Source organism: Takifugu rubripes, chromosome 8 (genome assembly GCF_901000725.2).
Source record: "Takifugu rubripes chromosome 8, fTakRub1.2, whole genome shotgun sequence".
Taxonomy (NCBI): Eukaryota; Metazoa; Chordata; class Actinopteri; order Tetraodontiformes; family Tetraodontidae; genus Takifugu; species Takifugu rubripes.
The window spans coordinates 15605832-15625363 of NC_042292.1; the positions used below are offsets into that span (position 1 = coordinate 15605832).

The 19532-nt window shown below is 46.6% G+C and overlaps 1 protein-coding gene and 1 long non-coding RNA gene across 3 annotated transcripts in view; one reads left to right on the forward strand and one right to left on the reverse strand.

Moving 5' to 3' along the window:
- exoc6b (exocyst complex component 6B) overlaps positions 1 to 15851 on the forward strand; it is a 45974-nt gene extending 30123 nt beyond the window's left edge. Inside the window, exons 20-23 of one of the 2 annotated variants that reach the window (XM_029839702.1) lie at positions 377 to 450; positions 13557 to 13669; positions 13837 to 13848; positions 14765 to 15851. In XM_029839702.1, the coding sequence (XP_029695562.1) occupies positions 377 to 450; positions 13557 to 13669; positions 13837 to 13848; positions 14765 to 14891 (326 nt within the window). In that variant the 3' untranslated portion in view covers positions 14892 to 15851. The remainder of the gene's footprint in view (positions 1 to 376; positions 451 to 13556; positions 13670 to 13836; positions 13849 to 14764) is intronic. The other variant, XM_029839703.1, reaches the window with a different exon arrangement.
- Positions 15852 to 16233: 382 nt separating this feature from the next.
- Positions 16234 to 19532, reverse strand: part of LOC115250713 (uncharacterized) — an 82722-nt gene continuing 79423 nt past the window's right edge. The window contains exon 5 of the long non-coding RNA XR_003889281.1: positions 16234 to 16284. This is a non-coding gene — a long non-coding RNA (uncharacterized lncRNA). The remainder of the gene's footprint in view (positions 16285 to 19532) is intronic.

Below are 19532 nucleotides of genomic sequence, written 5' to 3' on the forward strand. Positions count from 1 at the left end.
CACACATAAACTTGTGTATACTCACACAGGCTTCGCCCTGGGGTTTAAAATCCTCAACTGTTCTTAGACATGCAGGAGAGGTTCCGTACAAACAACAAACACACAGACTCTATGGAGGCCAATGCTTTGAAACGGCACACACACACACACACACACACAGAAACAAAACTAGGCGACATGACTCTAACACCCTGCCCTCCCCTTCCCTCCCCCTCCTCCCCAGGCTGTCATTTGTCTGCCAATCTATCCTGATGCATAGCAAATCCGACCAGGTCTTTTATTATTCCGTTTTTCACCCTCTTTTTTTCTCTCCTCCTCCTCCTCTCTTCCCTCTCTCCGGGGGTGGACTGGGGGGCGGGTTTGTATTTTCCCACAGGTTTTGCCAGAGCCGGCCCGGTCGCAGGCTTCCAGGGTGACACGTTGCTTCTGGCCTTCAGTGACTTGAGACAAGTAGGTCTTTGTCTCCCTCGTGGTCCTCTCTCCTTCGTGTTCTCCCTTTTTTCTACCTCCTCCTTGCCTCCTTCATCCTTTCTCCGATCCCCCACTCATCTTCCTCCTTCACTTTCTTTGTATTGCATTTATTTAGTTTATCTTTATTTTTGCATTCAACAAAACTGTTATCGTAAACCCCAACATGTCTGAGAAACGTCGCTAGAAATGTCTCTTAAATGATAATGTCCCATCGTTAAAACGTTGTTATTAAGGAGACGTGGCTTAAGGTTAGATACAGCAAAGCACGTATTTAAAAATGTAAAGAAATTTACATTTTTGTGATGAAAGTGTTTTGATTTTAAATTCTTTAATGAGAAAATCTTTGGTTTCTAGGTCAACACAAATAATTGGGTAAGATTCGGAACTTTATTGATAACTGGTAAAGTTTATCTTTTTTTTTTTTAAGTTTATCAAAGTTTTAAAAACTAGAAAAGATCCAGTGTTTTTGTGACACCCCCCCAAAAAAAGAAAAAGTTCCATTTGCCGTATTTAGAGCAATGAATGCGTTAAACCCGCATTTCCTAATTTCATTTCCAGGACAGTACTTTTCACGTCACTATAACTTTTCAACTAAAATAACATATTTCAAAAGGTCAAAAGTGAAGACATATAAAAATCTTTTGAAGTCGAGGTTTATTACAACGGGTAAAAGGACTAAAAGTTAGGAGCAATTCCAATAATTATATTCAGCTAAAATAATTTAAAATGCTTTACTTAAAAATAAGATTAGAGCAAAACAAACAATTTTTACCATGCAGTTTTTTTTAAAGCATCTTCTCGAATGGTCAGATTCAGATTTATATATATAAAAAAAAGTATATTAAAAAAAGAGGATTCGATTACCTGTTGAGCTGGGTCGCTGTGTTTTGGATGCGTGTTGCAGATGTTATTTATCACCGATATATTAGAACATTTCAACATGACCTGACAGCACCTGTCAGGATGCAGGTCCGTGTTCTGGAGCCGCCGAGGCCACGTTGAGAGGGCCTGGTGACAAACGAGAGGAGGCACAGAAGCACGTACCGTTCAAGTCGATCTACCTAGTGCGTGTGTGTGTGCGCGCACACGTGCAAGTTAGAGAGAGAGAGAGCGCCTGCGTGCGTTACATTTTGATTTTCCAACAAACGGTTCATAAGTGTGTGGGCTTTTTTGGTTTTCGACACTTGTTTTTGTGCGTGTTCAGTTATTGAACGCGTACACGAGGGCCGAGAGCCCGGTCGGACGCTTGCCTGACCGGCTCCATCTTTTCTGTGCGTCTCTCATCGTGGCGAGCAGGTACAAAGTGTGTGAAACAAATAGTTTTGTGTTTGCGGCGCTATCGGGCCTGGGAGTTGTGACGCTTGTTGTCGTTGCCGAGAGTGTGTGAAAATGGGTGGAAAGTGTGTGTCTATTTTTCTGTGTGTATATGTGACAGCAGATGACGGATGGGCCGGCAGGACGGAGCAGGGGACGATGAATGAGGTGACAGACAGAGACGGATAGCCCTTTATCCCTCCGTCACAATCCCTCTTTCTCTCTCCCTCTCTTCTCTTTCTCTGCCTGTCGGGATGATGCAGTGCCTCTTGTTCTCTGGCTCAGAGGAGGAGAAGGACGGGGGGAAGATGGGGAGAAGGTGAAAAGAGAAAAAAATTGCATTCATCCACAATCAATGTTTACTTCGGCCCCCTTTCCTCCTCCTCTCCTCCCATCCTTTCCTACTCTTGCTGCCACTCTTGCTCCATTTCCATCACCTCTTTTCTTGCCTCTCCTCCATCCCCGGCCCTTCCCCCCTCCTCCCTTTGCTGATCAGAATCAGTTGTCTCCATCATTCCTTTTGGAGTTATTCAGCCGCCCCCCCACTCCTTTTATTTTTCGCTGTCAGCCATTGTTTTTTGTTTTTTTTTCCACCATTCTTATCAGATCAAAAGAATTCCTCCCTCCCCGATACGCATTTTCATACCTAATTTCTGTGTGTACAGACTTGCCTGTGCGCATCTTTTTTTGTGGGCTGCATTCATTCAGGTAAATTTTTCATCGTCACGTGTCAACAGGAGCGCTTTCATACGTACGCGTATGCGATGCTTTTATAAGTGTGTTTGTGTGTGTGATCTGCTGCTGAATGGCCGATAAATCACGCTGACGGGAGGTGTTTGTTTTGCGGTCAGGTCCCGGTGTTCTGAAAGGTTCTGGGGTCCTGGGACAGGGCCGAGACATGGGTTCCCCCAGGACACACACCAACGGGGGGTGGGGGGGAGTGCGCAGGATCACACGAAAGCGTGAAAAACGAATGAAATAGAATCCCATTTTTGTGATTTAACATATTCTCTTTTATTATTAAATATGAATGTTACATTTTTGAGGCTTATCTGCTTATAGTGGTGTAAAAGATATATATTCTATTCATTTTTAATTGAACAAACAGGGGAAAAAAGAAAATAGTTCAAACAAGCCGAAGTTAGTAGAATTCTAGAAAAAGTCATTAAAATCTGGCAAAATGACGTTTTGTGTGTTGGACACAACTCGAACTCGACCCCAAAACAATTTTGGTCCACGTTCGGATGCACTTTTAAGACCAACTGTGTCAAAAGTTCTTTCCATTAAGGCAGATAACACACGCCGGCATGCCGTATTGGGAAAATTCCCAAGTTCCTATTGCAGGAGATAAACGCAGCAGGATCCCACTGACGGCAAGACTTCAAAGAGTAGCACTTGTCTGGAGTTTGGCTTTGAAATGCTGTCAGGGGTGGATTTATTTTTTGCTAATTAGTCCTTTTTTTTAATTCAGTACAATAATAAAGTGGATGGTAAATTATTCAGGAAAAATATCAAACAAAATCAACACAATCTACCTCTTAAATTTCATTATTAGGGCTTTTTACCTTTGCTCTCATCAATTTGATTAAAGTTCATCAAAGGTAGCATCAAGAAAGTGGAGTTCTTTTTCTGCCAGTGAAAACACCAGGATTAATTATAAATGAAGATATGGGCTTTTTTCCCTCCCGATTGAAACATCTCAGTTGAATCGGGGTAAGGAGCAGAAATTATTGCTTTGAAGTGTGCATTGTGAGGCCAAAAGCGCCGTGATCAAAGTTGGTGTCAGAACTGTCAGCAGGAGGTCGACTCGTTACAGACTCGACTGTTATAGATCGCCCGTTTATTGGAGTCAGAACCCCGCGCTTGGTTATTTTAGATTTGCCCTCACGCTTTCTGTAGTTTTTGAATTCTGTGGCAGGAAACTTGACAACTTGGGGCCAATATCATAAAATCATCCTGCGATATGATTTATAATATTTTTGGGGGTTGACAACTGCTTTTATTTATTTTTATACTAAGTCTTGGTTGAATTTTTTCCCCTCTCTGGGTTCTATTCTTTCAAAACGGGCAATCAGAACCCGATGGGTTCACTGAAGCAGGAGAAATCAGTTGTGCTGCTTTTTTTTTTTTTTTTTTAAACAAGAGACATTTGTGTTTAAATATATAAGTATCTAATATGGGTTTCTGTCTATTTCTAGGCATTTATTAAAAAAGAAAAGCCAAAAGAATCTTTCCTAAGCCCGAGTTTAATCGGACTATTTTGACCCACTCTTTTGGCCCATCTAGAAAAATGCTGATTCACTGTCAAACCTGAGCTGTCAGCAGCTTTCTCTCATTTTCTGCCGTTGCCAGATCATTTGGGGAGAGTAGAAGGCTGATTTTGTGTGCGTGTGTGCATGTGCTGGCCGTCTGGGTCGCCTTTCTCCACAGATCCTATCAATCCTCCTATATTTAGAGCATTTAGAAGGCTGGTTACTTCAGACCTTTGGCTGGCCCCGCGTGTGTGTTGCGGTATGGCATCCCCCCAGAAGAAAGGCTTGCAACCGTCGAGCCCCACTCATCCCCTTTCTCGACCCATTCATACGCGGGCCGTCTTCGGCCCCAGTCGTGTGTTTGTGCCTTTTGTTCATGGTCGGTCCTGGGCTCATTCCTCTGGCCGACCACAGTCAGATTCCGTCCATTCGTCATGTCATCACTTTCTCTCTTTGTCTTTTTTATTTTTCAAGGTTTTCATTTGGTTGGAGTTTTAAGGTCATTGATTTTTTTTGTTTAGATTTTTTAGATTTTTCTCATTTCACTTGGCCTTTTTTCCCCTCCCACCATCCTTTTCCCATGATCACCGACATATCTGGTTAACTTAAAGTATTTTAAAGGCCTAATTTTTGGCTTCATAGCTGGAGATGATTGTGTGTTCACAGACTTCAGGAAACCATTCCAGGGCGATCCTCAAATGGGCCGTTAAGGCTGTTGACAGGGTCCTGCAGTGTGGGTCAGATTATTCTCTAAAGATCAGGAATGATGAGATTAGATTCGAAGAGTTTAGGAATTACTGTCTCGTCTTTGCTTTTTTTTTGTGTGTGTGTGTGTGTTTGTGTCCCTCTCAGTTCCAAAACTACCAATTTTTCTTTACTTTTTACCAGTAAATTGGGACGATTTGGCTGGTTTTTAGTGCGCATTATTCTCATTAGCTGATACTGTTGCTTAGGTAACCGACCTGGGCTTCATGAGCCCCCAAACCTGACACAGATCAGCCAGCGGGGCGCTTTCTTTCCTGTGTCTGTCGCGGTTTGATGCCTTGTCTCAGATTCTGAGGGCATTAAGGACAGTTTGTGCTCTGTTGTTGGACCGACCCGCTAAGACCCGACACCAGACCTTCACAGGCCGAGACGGTCCAGCGTGATTCAGAGCTGCCCAGTTGATTTGCGGTGGTGTGCGGATCAGTTGACCAGTCCCCTCTTCTGACAGATGTTGGAGCCCTGCAGAGGCTCCCACCATGGAGTGTCTCCGTCCTCCTCGAAGGCGCAGCAGTGCAGGTTGCTTTATTGTTATAGAAAGTTTCCCGAACAAGCGTTTTTGCTTTGCTTTTTTTATTTTTTTTGCTCCCTTGTGCAGCATGATAAACAACCCGCCCGGGCCAAAGACATCCTTCAGCACAACAGGAAGAATTCACTTTATTCTGTCTGTAAATGTTTGCCGCTGTATTGTTCTCCACTCCAGCGTGGAGCTACTTAGTACATCGGGTTTCCTTTCCGCTGCCCGACTCCCGCTGAAAGAAATGATACACTGCTCTGGGAAATAATTGCTCAAAATCACATTGTCTTATTATCTGATGGCCACAATTTTCCTCAGCCGCGTCTTCTGGCAGCCGGATTGTTTCTGTCCTGGGTTCAATTTAAATGATTGCTGAGCCCAAATGTGGGCGAGGTTTTCAGCTGCTGTTTCTGGTTTGCCCAGTTAGCCTCAAATCTGTGGAGATGAGGACTTAAAAAGTAAAAAGACACAATAAAATAAAAGCGATAGAGCTGAGCGGAGAGACACTGGAAAGGAGGAAAGAAAGATATTTACAGGAGCTGAGGAAGAGGTGAGAGCGAGGACAGAACGATATAGATGAGGTCAGAGCGATAGAGGGAGAAAAATCTGCTACTGTTACATTCCTCTGGCATGGGATCACACTGGGACAGCTGCAGCATGTGTTTGGACATTATGTGACAGATAAGGTTCATGGAGAGGACTGCCGTGCAGGACGTATGTCGGGGACAAATGGCAGCTACCTCCTCAGCCACATCAGCAAAAGTTCGCTCCTCCGTCTGAGCCAAACTTGAACGAATCCAACGTCGAGTTCTTTCTATACGACTGGCAACCGCATGGAACGTGTTTAGTTAAAGACGGCGGATGTGGACGCTGGCCTCGGCTGTTGTGAGACGGGCTTGAAAATAAAACGCATTTAGGAAATGGAAAGAGCATAAAGTTAGAGGAAGGAAAGGTGGGAACGGACCATTAAAGAAAGCAGGGAATCTGTGATGACAGGAAGAGATGGAAGCCAAACAAAGTCCTTCGTGGGTCCCGAGTTGAAACGCAACATGAATGCTCTCATCGGATGGAGCGGGGCTAAAAGCGAGGGCGAAAACTGTGAAAGCGTGCAGTCAGGTGAAAATGATACGGGCACGCAGGGTGGTCCTGCTCTCTGGACGCCGCTCTTTTCCTCTGTCTCTTCACCTCTCCGCCCCTCTCTCTCCTCGGGAGGCTGACACTTCCCTTCATCCGTTTGACCGCTCACAGAAGGAGGGATGAATGGCGGCGTGGAGAGGGGTGAAAGAGCAGGATGAAGGGTGAAGGGAGGATGAGCAGCAGACGGACATCTAAATGCTCGCCTGCAGATCTATTGGAAGGGACGGAGAGGAAGGAAAAGACGGAGAGAGGCGGCGTCAATGCAGCAATATCGAACTTTTGGGTGGGGAGAAACGAAGAGTTGGTGCAACGCGAGGCAGCTTTAATCTGAAATCTGCTTTCGTCATCCAGAACCTTTGGCCTTTCTGGTCCACCACTGTACATCTGAGCGTGTTCGAGAGGGTTTGAAGCTTTTCCAGCTCTGTCAAATGAATAATATATTAGATTTAAATCAAAATGGGCCACGTGGAAATGGGAGCGCCCGCAGCTGCATATTTAAAGTTCAACGTCCCGTTCGGAGCCGCGATTTTACAAATAATCTTCAACATTTCCGTCCGTGCTCATCGCCGATCTGGTGAAAAGCCAGAAATGATATATTTGACGTAGGAGAGGAACACATGGGAGCCAGGGCCGGAGCTGTGGCCGTTACTCCTGCTCTTCCACGTGGGGACAGCGGAAGGTCAGCAGGATAAATATCAGGACGGTAACGGCTTATCTGATGGCGCTGTCTGCCGCCACATAAACACACCTGCCTCTCCACCTCCTGCCTGTGAACATATTAAAGCTGGACCTTTGCTGCACAAACACGGGAGGGCAGGAGTGTAATAAAGCAGCCGGCCATATCCTGCTGACTCGAAGATAACAACAGAAAAACACAAGAGGAATTCTGTTTTAAACGCGCGCCTGCGTATCTGCCGGATTTACGGGTCCCAGTTATTATTCGTGTGGGAGAGGTCAGCTCGGCGTCTGTGCCTTGGCCCTTCTCTCAACTTCCTGCCCCGTCTGCGGCCGGTCTTATCGGCGTGACTGCAGGTCAGGCAGTGGTCACAGCAGCGCAGCTATTCAGCAGCGTGATCGGAGGAGGCGGGGAACGCCGCTCGGGCCACTTCCGACCTGTGGTCAAACAGTGGTCAGAACGGGGGGGAGGGGGTCGGTGGTCGGTCGTGTTTAGGAATTATCGTTGCATTAATAAATACCGCTGAGTTAGAACCTCCTTCGCACACTCACATGGCTTCCTCTTTAGGACGCGGGTCTCCTTCTCAACTTCTTTCTATCTTTCTTTTCCTCTGCACGTGTTTACACACATACAGTGACCGCGCTGCGACCAGGTCAGGTCATTGTTCTGCCTTATCAGACTTGACCTCTCTGTCACTCTCCTTGATATGACCCGAATCTACACCCCTTCCTGTTCACGTGCGCGCGCGTGCGGTCAGTCCATGGTCACACAGCGAAGCAGGGACCCTAAAACCCCTCGACCTTTAGCCGCTTCCCGTTACGGACATTGTTAAAGAGACGGCGAGTGAGAGGTGCGTCTCATCACAAGCTTTGTTGGAATCATGTTAAATTCTTCACAACTTGGTTTGCAGATCTGCTTTTCATGAAAAGATCATGGTAGATAACAGCAGGTTTGGGGTTATTTAGCCTTTATTCAATCGGGTGTTTTTAACCTGGCTCCTATTTAATAGCCTAATGTAGGAAATAATGTCTTTTTTATCTGGAAGGGCATTTCTCTCTCCACTATACGAGAATATATATATTACTATATAATAGCCTTTAGTTAGTTCTGAAAATTCCATTGTTTGTAGCAAAATAATGACATTATAGAAAGTAATTCCATCTGTACCGCTTATAAAAGAGACTGAAAGTTTGAATGAATTCTGACGAACCCGAACTGAACTCCTGGCCCAGATTTGACCTTTAAAAAGTTTCTTGCACCCAAATTGACTTGAACAAAAAGTGGCTGTGGCCAAATTGACCTTTTTAAACAGTGCTGAGTCTAAATTGAGCTCATAGCAGAGCTAAAAGCTGCTGTTTTTCCAGCCCTGTTTGTTTTGGAGTATTCCGTCTTTATTTGCTTTATCAGCGTACGGAGCAGCTCCCAGCAGGCCTCTCTGGCTTTAACGTGCACTCGTTTATCGCCTCCCAGTTTCTCACTCGCTCGTTCTTCCTTCTTTATAACATCTAGTTACCCTCCGCCTGACCTCCCTCTCGCACTCCTCTCCTGTTCTCCCGCAGTCCTGTAATATTTCCACAATCATTCTTTTGGAGTTTTCCTCTCATTCTCTTCCTCTCTCTCTCCGTTCACCCTCTCTCCATCTGCGGAGTGTCTAATTGACAGTTGAGACCCCTGGTTGAACCACCAGCACGCTTTCCTTACATTTTTTTTTTTGCTTTTTTCTTTCCTCGCTCATTCACTTTCAGGATCTTTACTTTTTCATTGGGTCTGCACTTCACACACACACACCCACACACCCACACACTTTTCACCTCGGTCACTGCTGACCATAAAATGGAGAAAGATGGACTGAACACAACTGCTGACTATCAGTTATTGATGCTCTGCGTCTTCTTCGTATTGATAACCTTGGAATTATGAGACTTCTACACAAGAGTCACCACACATGGCTGCGATGTGGCAACCTAGATCAGTCCATTCCCTCGTGTGTGTGTGTGTGCGCGCGTGTGTGTGTGTGCACGCTGTGGCGCCGCGGCAGCTTCCCTGAGGAATAACAAAAATCAGTGCTATTTAGTGCTCGTAACTTCACACGTGCCAGTTTTCTTAGGGGGGAGAGTCGTGTCGTTCCTACTCCAATGACTGTGGTATTAATGGCATGTGCTGTGTAAACTGTTGGGAGAAAAAAATATTAAAATGCCAGAAAGGATAAAAGTAGCCCTTGTGAGGATGACTTATATTTCGGAATTGGTTGTCAATGCCGTCGGAGCGGTAAGGTTCAGGTGGATGTGAAGAAAGTGGTGGTTTAGCAGTTCAAATGTTGTTTTGTATGGACAGAAAAGCTGGGGAAGCTAATGTTTGTGACTGAGACAACTGGAGGACAGTGCTGCCTGATAACATCTGAATGTGACCTTTGACCTGCTGCTCTCACAGGTCAAGAGCTGACTTTTAGCTTGAGTCGAATCTTTTTTAACTGGGATTTCTGACAGCAAAACTCTGTTTTGATGGGCAACTGTCAAGCTGCTGTTTGTTTCCCGTCACAGCCTTCAGATGTTTGCTGTTATTGCTTCTGTCCTGACTAAGACATAGTCCAGGTAGAAGTCAAAAACAGGCCTGATTGACAGGTGCCAGCTTGACCTTTGACCCTCAAACTAAGCTACGGATTGAGTGACGGAAGTCAGGGACGACTGACAACAGACAGGTGTGTCAATCCATGCGAGGCGGTGCGGCAAAATGAATTTGACCATGTTTGAACACGTCATCTGTGTGATGAGACGGGTGGAATCCTTAACTGCTTCTGCTCCCAATAACCCACACGTACACGGTGGTCACAACGTGCCTTTTGTGAAATAATCAGAGCGCACGAGGATTTCTTGCAATGAATATTCTGGGGAAAGTGTCAACTTCATCTTTTGTGTGACCTGATTCTATAAAATTGCACAATGCAATGATGAGATCACATTTTCTTGGAGGTTAGAGATGGAAGTGCAAAGCAACGAGCGTCTCAATTTACTGTCCAGTATTTCCTTAAACGTGTCGCGTCAACTGGAGTAAAAGTGTTGGCGGCATTCCGTGAAGGAGATAAAGGGAGGGAGGGAGGGTTGATGGACGGCCCTCCGAGGGGACGCGGCGCAGAGACTGACAGGTGCCAAAACGGCTGCATTTCTTGATAACGGCTGAGTCCACTTTCCCTGCTTTTAGTGACCTTTGACACCACCAGCCCCCCCCCCCCCCCGCTTGCCTGTCAGATTTGAGAGGAGATTGACAGCTCAGACAGCTGAAGAAGGAGTGGAACAAGAGAGGGATGGCCGATAACGGAGGTTAAAACTGTGCAAGGGAAGAGGAATTTAGCTCCCTTCCTTCACTCAAACTTCGCACCGTGTGCACGTTTGGGAGGTGCAGACTTGAATTGTGCGTGACCCCGATGTTGGGCCACTGACAATGAGAACACCGCAGCCCCCCCCCCCCCCCCCACACACACACGGCCAGAGTAACTGTTAACTACGGCCACGGCGGCGAGAATTAGCTTTGGATGAGAGATGGGAAAATAAAAGTAAAACCGGATTGAAGGAGGGAGATAGTGAAAGCAGAGATGTGTATCAATATATTGGTTCACAGAGAAAAGGGTCGGAAAGGAGGTGAAGATGGAGCGATGGAGAGAAGGGTCACGAGGTAGAAGCTGAGCAGTGGTGGAGGTCAAGACGGACGGCCTGGACAGAAAGATCAAGTACGCTGCTGACGAGGGACAGATGGAAGGAGAGAACGAGAAAAATGGGAGAACTTTGGAGAGGTAAGAGGGACGCTAGAGGCCAACAAGGGAAAGGAGAACTTTGGGTGATTGATTAACTGGTAGTGAGAGCGAGTGAAGAAGAGAAAGAGAGAGATGCAAAAAAGAGGGGAGGAGAAGGGCCGGCGCGAGGGAGTGAACCCTATTAGCGGAGGAGGAATGAGAGCAAACAAATAAATGTGAGGGCAACACGTCACTCTGTTTTTCTGCTCGTTCCCTGGAGAAGAATACGAGGAAGCAATAATCTGAATGTGTGCGAGAGAGAGAGCGCGCGAGGGCGAGCGAGAGACGGGAGCGATAGCACGGCGGAGGTCACGGCGAGGTGAGAGAGGGGGAGCGAGACGGAGAGAGAAGTTCAGCGAGAGGTGAAGAGAAAGACCTGCCGTTTTCTCTGTGTGTTTAGGGTGAATCGCGGGTCAGGTGTGTGTGTGTGTGTGTGTGTGTGTGTGAGGAGCGGCTGGCTCGCGTGTTGCTTTTTGGAGGCCCCGCCTTCTCCCTTTTTCTTCTTCTCTTCTTCATTTTCATCAGTCTTATCTGGCTGCTCCTCCTCCCTCCTGTCCTCCCTTCAGCTTCTACTGCTTTTGCCCTCCTTCAGTCAAACTTACCTACTGACCTCAACTTAACCCAAAACCCTTTTCTCCTCCGTCTTTTACCTCGTCTTTCTCTCGTTTTCCCTCCACCTACGCTTTGATTTCAGAATTTATCTTGGTTTTTCCACCTCATCTTTAGCCTCCTGGATTGGTCCTGTTTTATTTTGAGTGAAATTGAACACCTGCATGTCCAAAACGCCAAAACCTTTCAGCCCCGATCAGCCCCTCCATCAATCATCTGTTTATAATCTTTACTTAAGTCCTCTTATCTTTTTTCCTTCTCCTGACACTGTTTACGTTGAGATCAAGCAGCCTTCTGAATGTAAACGCTGCTCTTTCAACTCTCCGTCCTCTGCTAACAGACTGTGGGCCCGTTCCTCCACAGCTCCCGTCCGCCTTCGGAAGCCTCGTATCTCCAAAGATCTGGATCCTGCCGCTTCTTCTCCCGCTCGCTTCGGACTGATAAATGGAACGCGCGTTAATCCGGAGTGAGGCCGAGTTTTAAATAAGATAACCTGACTGACGCCTCTGTACACACCAGCGCGTTGGTCTTCCTCCACTGGCTGTTTATCTTTGGGTGTTTACCTCAAACACGTACCCTTGTACACTGACAACTTCCTACACACACACACACACAGACACACACGCGTGCTGACAAACACGTTGAAAAAGCAGCTGGTGTTTGACACTTTCTCACTGTGTCAGAATCAAATGAGCTGTCTTGTTTGCTCATGTGACCTCGCAGCGGCTTTATGTAACGGCTTTCATTTGTGTGTGTGCACCTTTTATTATGTGCACATGTTGCCCCTTTTAATGCTGTGTGTGTGTGTGTGTGTGTGTGTGTTCGTATGGGGAGATTAGCGGGTCAAACCTCGGCCGTGTAAGGGTGAACTCGGGGACAAACACGGTGCTAGAGAGAGAGGGAGAGAGGGAGGGAGGGAGAGCAAGAGAGACAGAGATGAATACAGAAGCGAAAGGAGCAGAGGGTGGAAGGGAAGTGGTGGAAGGAGGAGGGAGGAAAAGATCAGGAAGTCCCAACCGGCCATTCGTCTTGTGGGTTCCCTCCAGGGCTGCGTTCAGAGGAAATATCCATGTTATTAAACCTCTGAAATATTTAGGACACTTCCTGTTTTCCTGAGTCGATGCCAGGAGGTGAATCAAGGTAAAAGATCGGAAATTGGTTTGGGAGAAACGATTCCCTCCTTTTCTCCTCAAACGTTGTCAGGGCATCCCATCATTTCTTACGTTGGCCTGAACGTGGCCGGTGATGTGGCATCCCTCCATCACCCAGCGTATCCATCCATCTTCATCTGCCCTTCCTTTAGCCCGTCTCTGCTGTTTTCCATTCCTCTTCGTCCGTGTCTCTTTCCATCCTCGCGCTTTCATTCCCCCCCCCCCACATGTGGTTTTGCTCTTCATCCCTCTGTACTCTTTCCCTCCCTCTCCTCCTCCTCTGTCATCCCTCGCTCACATATGGTTTCCCTCTGGATCTGTGTGTGTTTGGTGTTACCCAGAGTTCAGTGGGGCTCCCTGCTCATATGGATGTGTGTTTTGCAGACGGAGAGAGAGATGCCGTGTGTGTGTGTGTGTGTGTGTGTAGAGTTCAGTAGGTTATGCAACAGTTTCATTTGTGGGTCATTTCGAGAGACTTCGCCCTCGTGGTCGTCCATCTTTTTCATCCGTCCTCTGTTTATTTACCCTGAATGGCGTCGGGCGTAGCGGCAATATACAACAACAGGCTGCTGACAGATCAGCCTGTAAATGATCAGGGTCGTACCTTCTTTATGGCCAAAGAGCGCCATGTTGCAACCGCTTGTGTTACCGAAATCACCTGCGGGGGTTTGGCTGCAGCAGCAAAACAACAACAATGGCACTTCCACGTGGTCGACAGGCTCGATGTTTATTGATGCTTCCTTTCATTCAAAAACCAACTTGGACTATGACGGGGAGAGCGGCATCTGGGATTGGTGCATTCCTGGGACCGCATGAGGTCAGCAGGGTTCCAGGGACAGAGCGGCCATCTCTGACCAGCCTCGTGTCTGCTTGTCCACAGTTGCTGGACTTGTTCCTGCAGTGGGACTGGTCCACCTACCTGGCTGATTACGGCAAACCGACATGCAAGTACCTGAGGGTGAACCCCCACACGGCCCTGGCCCTCCTGGAGAAGTGAGTACTGCCGCCCCTCCGTGCACACACACACACACACACAGACAGACAGACAGGCCCCTGTTCATTTGTAAGATGCCATGATTCATGTTTAGAAATGACTCGGGACACGTTGAAGAGCTTCCAGTGGTGTGTTTTATAGAAGCTTGTTTCTGCTCTTTTGGCAGGTTAATTAAGCCGTGAGTACCAAAGTGGGCGTGGTCCTGCTGTGTGATAGAAACACCTGAGTGGAGTGTGAACAGGCTTCATGCACCCGTGTTGCTCTCTGCGTCCCCTCCTTCCTCACACCTGTCCCGGCTCACTTGTCTCTCCACTGTTTTCTTTCATTTAACCCGTTTCCACCCCTTCACTATCCTCCCCTCCTTTCTTTCTTGTCCTACCCCCTCGTCTGTCGAACCCCCTCTCCTCCCCTCCTGTATCCATCCCTTCCCCCTCGTCCAGTTCTACCTCCTTTACCATTTTCTCTGTTCTACCTGCTATCCATCCCTCCTCTCTGCTCTACCTTTTCTGTCCTCCATCCCTCAGTTCTACTCACTCTTCTATCAATACCCCCTCTATCCATCCTTCCTCTTCTGTCCTACCCTCTTGTCCAACTCCCTCTTCTCTGTCCTACTCCCTCTATCCTACCTGCTCTCCGCCCCCTCCCCCCCCCTCCTCTGTCCTACCTTCTCTCCTCTCCTCTCCTGTTCTATCCTCTTTCTTTCTTGTCCTCCTCCCTATCCTCCTCCTCTTTGCCCTACCCCCTCTTTCTTGTTCTACTTCCTACCTCCTTTCCTCTGTCCTACCCTCTTTCTTTCTTTCTTGTCCTATTTCCTCGCCTTCCTCTTCTGTTCTACCTCCTCCCCTCTTATATCATCCCTTCTACTCCATCTTCTATCCATCCCTCCTTTCCTACCCCATCTCTTCTCCTCTCCTCTCACCTACCTCCTCTCCTGGGGGAAGTGTTGTGCTTCTCAGCCTTGCTGCATGTTGGATGACTCGGCAGTGTGCAGATCTTCTATCCTGTTAAACCAAAAGGAGCATGTTGATTAAAACCCATGTAAAGAAATCTGGGAAACCACCCTCTCATCATCACCCTCTCATTCTCCTCTGCAGAATGAGGGAGAGCAACAGAAAGAACAACATGTTTGCACAGTTCAGGAAGACAGACAGAGACCGACAGAAGCTCATGGACACCATCATCAAACAGCTCCGCAACCTGATCGCACAGCACCACGCCTAGCAGCCCCCGCCTGCCCCGGGCAGCTGTGCCGACACCCACCTATGCACCTTAAGTCCAGATCTCCCGTTACCACCTGCAATAACCTGATTAAACAAGCTCACGCTTCCATCTCCTGGGTTTAACGCAGTCAACTCTTCATGTCCTCCATCTTGCACAACAGACAATAATGAATGTCTTCCTGTAAAGAATATCAATTTAGCTTGTAGCCCGAAAAAGCACTGATGAATAGCAAGATAAACAGAATGTTGCCCTGATTAAGAGGCAAACACTTGAATGGGCAACGTCTTTCAGATCTGGCAACGTCATTCCAGCGTCCATTTTTGCTGTCCCCCCTCATAGACGAGGACGTTGCCCCAACATGGCAACCAAGCCCGGGGACGTAGTTCATATAAAACTGGAGATTATCTTTGCGTGGCAACTGTGATAGAAGCTAGTTTTCTGGACTAAAAGGACTAATTGTGTAGATAGTGTTGTACTAATGCCCAACACAGTCCAATGTCTTCCATGTCCGTCTGCATTCGGGTATTATCGCACGTACGAGAACACGTCCACACGGTGGACATGGTTACAAATTACCGTCGCCATGTCCCTCCGTATTCTACGTGCTTTGGGTCAATTGACAGAAACTCTCAGCAGCTTTTCTTTGTAAATTTCCTTTCCTCAGTGTTCCGACCTTTCCCCTCCCTGCTCCCGTCTGAAACATGGACGCAGTCACAGCTTGGTTCCGTGCGCTGAACTCGTGCCACTTAATTAAAAGGGAATTAAACTGACGGTCTGCATCTGAAGGGAACATTCAGACATTCTTCCTGTTACACTCCCGGGGACGTTGGGACAAACTCCGCATTGAATCTGTCATTTTTACCTGTCAGTAAGGGAACAGGGATGTTATGATTAATGTGCCTTTGCTGTATTTTTGTCGTATTTTTCCTGCCAATAAAGGAGCATCACTGTGGTGTTAAAGTCTGGCTCTTTTCATCCGATCACCAGTGCCAGTAAAACAGTTAAACCACACAACAATGACAAACGACTTGGGAGCGTCCAAATCACGATACTAAAGAATTTTCTGAGATTTTCTTCACAAATCAACCTTTTGATGGTGCAAAGGTCAAAGATGAGCTTGTCCTCAAAAGGTGAGGGTTTCAGCATGAGTTTCCATGGCAATGGAGGCAAAACAGTAGCCTCGTTAACTCATTAATCTCACACTGTGAGAGCCACAGGAAGAAATATGATGTCACTTCCTGTATGATATTTTAGCTTTAGGAAGAGATACAAACTCCTGCAAACAGTGTTTTAAAGCCATATGTTGCTCTAGATTTGATAGGCTATTTATGGTCTCATACCTGGGGGGGGGGGGGCAGGGAGCAGGATCACTTCCTGGTTCTGGACCTGGTTCCTGTAGGACAGAGTGAGAGTTTGATTATCAGTCCATCAGAGTCTAAAACATGATGGATAAAAGGACAACACAGGGAGCAATGCTGCTGTCACACACACACACACACACACACGTCTAATGAAGATGGATGAGACAGCCCCCACACTTCTCTTCACCTCCTGGTTAATGATGAGCCCGATGGGTCAAAGGTTAGAGAAACACCATGTGTGTAACTTTTTCTTTCGCTATCATCGCTCTGCCATCTTTCATTGTTTTCCACACCTTCGATATTCACAAGTATGTTGAACTGGTTTTTCTTTTCTATTTTAAGCATTATTGGATGGAATTTATCGGGTCTCATCAGTTTTTTTGGCTTAATTATTAAATCCGTGTTGACTCACTATGAATCAGAACATTTGTCCGCATTATCAGGTCACATGACCTCTAAGCGATGCAGAACAGCACATGTGATCAGAGGAGACACAGGTCTTCCTGACAATCATTAGAAGGAATTACGTTAATATTCGATTCCAAGCAGCCGTGTCTGTGTGTGTGAGCATGAGTGTGTGTGTGTGTACTTGAGAAAAGAGAGAAAAAAAAACTACTGTAATTATCAGTTCTGAGAAGATGAAATCAAATGTGCTTGCTTCAAGTTTAGTTTAATCCTTCAGCTTCATGCTAACCTGAGCTGTGATGCCGACATGGATGTGCTCCATGAGAATCAGCCGATTCCAGCACATTCGTGACCCGTTACCAGGGTTACCATCCAACGCTGCCACACAGCAGCTGCGACAGTCTGACAACCGGGCAAACTGAGGACGACCAATGAGGCGGCGGCGCACGCCTCATCAGCTCAACAGATGTGCAACTGATGCGATTAAACACACACACACACACACACACACACACACACACACGCACCCCTTAGTCATGACTCTAATTTGCTCATTTTACAGAATTACTATTACAGTCATAAATGCTTGTAAATGATTTAATCTAAGTTTGCTTTATTACGACTGACTCACCGCACACACACAAACACACACACACACACACACACACACACGATGACCTGATGAACTCTGGTTGATGCTGGTGTCATCATGGGAAACTGATGCTACATGTGTTTTCTATAAACCTCTGATTAACATCAGTGTGTGTGTGTCAGAGAATGTGCACTAAATAAGTGTGTAAATCCATGTCTGTGGGGAATAAGCAGTTGGACGTCGGACACACACACACACGAACACACACACACACATACGCGCCCACACCAACCATATGCAGCACAGACCGAGCGCAGACGTAATAGATTTAGGATGTGTGTATCGCCGTTTTGGCACCGACAACAGAGGGCGATCCGACGCCCTGAGGACATTTCACAGAGACGGCGATGAGACGCGGCGGCGTTACGAGCTGTTTTGTTGCCGCCCAGTAAAACGCCAGCCTGCGGTGAAACCCTCTGACGTACACCTCGCACCATCCTTCAGAGATGGCTTTGAACTTTTACGGTCGCCGGTTCGAGGACTTGCCTGAATCCCCGCCGCTGCGCAGTAGGTGCGCGCCGTTGTTTTGTGTTATGGATGACGACGGCTGCTGTTGCCATTCGGAGACGTAAACTCGTAAATGTTCAAACATCTAAACAGAGGTCGGGAACAGCTGCGAGAGGAAGAGGGGAATAAAACTTAAAAGGAAAAAAATCAACACTGAACTGTAAAAAGAGTCCTGGGGGATCGTTTTGTTCAGCAGAGATATGTGCAACATGTATTTAGTGTGTGTGTGAACTAAATAACCTCAGTTATTACTGGTGAAAACAGATCAGATGTTCAGATCTGATATTGACTTTGAAATAATGTAAACTGTAAACCAAAAACACAACACACACACACACACACACAGTCTTCCCTTCATCCATATTTCCTAACAGAGTTGTGCATCTATGGTGTTTAGACAACATGTTTATACTAAACGTATTAGTCATTTGTCATATTTTAAGCTTTTTGACTTAAATGAATCACTTTAAACAATTAAAGTGATGTGAGGAGACGATCATTTAGATATTTTACAACTTAAGTAAAAGACGCAATAATCTACTTTCAATAGAAATCTTTTACTTCTGTGTGTGTGTGTGTGTGTGTGTGTGTGTGTGTGTGTGTGTGTGTGTGTGTGTTCACTTCCTGTGTCCCACTAAGCCCCCTAAAGCTTAAGCTAAACACCTCGGCTGTGAAAGGTCGTTCCAGGGTCAGAGGAAATTGAAAATACGTCTGCTAGCAAAACTCGTGCGAATCATCACACACACACACACACACTGAAGGCAGTTAAGTGTGTGTGTGTGTTTAGGTAGTGTGTTAAAAGCTTAAATGGACATCATTGTGGAATGTAAAGATAAGGCGTCTCTGCTTATACAAAGAAACACACATTTGCGCCGCGGCCGCACATAAATGGTAATTATCCAACTAACACACATGACCACGTTAACGGGCCAAATCTTCCTGCCCCTTCCTGTTGGCATGGAAACAACAAAAGTCTGACACATTATACAAGGGGTTACGACCCCGGGACGGAACAGATGAGGTCACCTAAAGCTCCGGCGGAGGATTTTCAAGAGGTTTGCTTGTGTGTTTATGAACACACGGGAGCCATTTGAATCAGCACTGGTTTGAACCTCCGCTGAACTACGGGAAAACAGTCATTACGCCGCCACAGCGCGTTCAATCAGAGGGGTTTGAGAGTCAGGTTTGAATCAGAGCTGCTTTAATCGGCGCCATCAACGTGCCCGCTTGAGGTCTGCCTGATTGGCCGGCGTCGGAGCAGCCGTCACTTCTGGACGCGCGCGAGTCAATCAAAGGCTTTAAACTTCAACCAAACTGGGGGCTTTTTCGCCGAATTAATTTTTAAGAAGATGAATAAAAATCAATAAAACCAACCGTCAATTACAGCAGGGAAGTGGTTTTAAAAAATAAAAAGGGTCTGGTTCTGGTTTGATGAGTCCATCTTCCCTCAGGACACAAGTCTTGCTTGATGGTAAATAAATGTATTTAATGATTGAAATGCGCTGTGGAGAACCACCGGGCCCGACCGCAGCTGCCAGAAGAACCGTCCACTCCATGCGATGGCGCTGCCCCTTTCAAACCTTCAATCTCTTCATTATGTTGTTTCCTGAACTAAGTTTTTTCGCTCAAATTGATTGAAAGTTCCAGGAGCAAGTCCAAAGATTCCACTTGTGCCTGGTTAAAAAGAAAACTGGAAACCATGTGGCGGATTTTGTT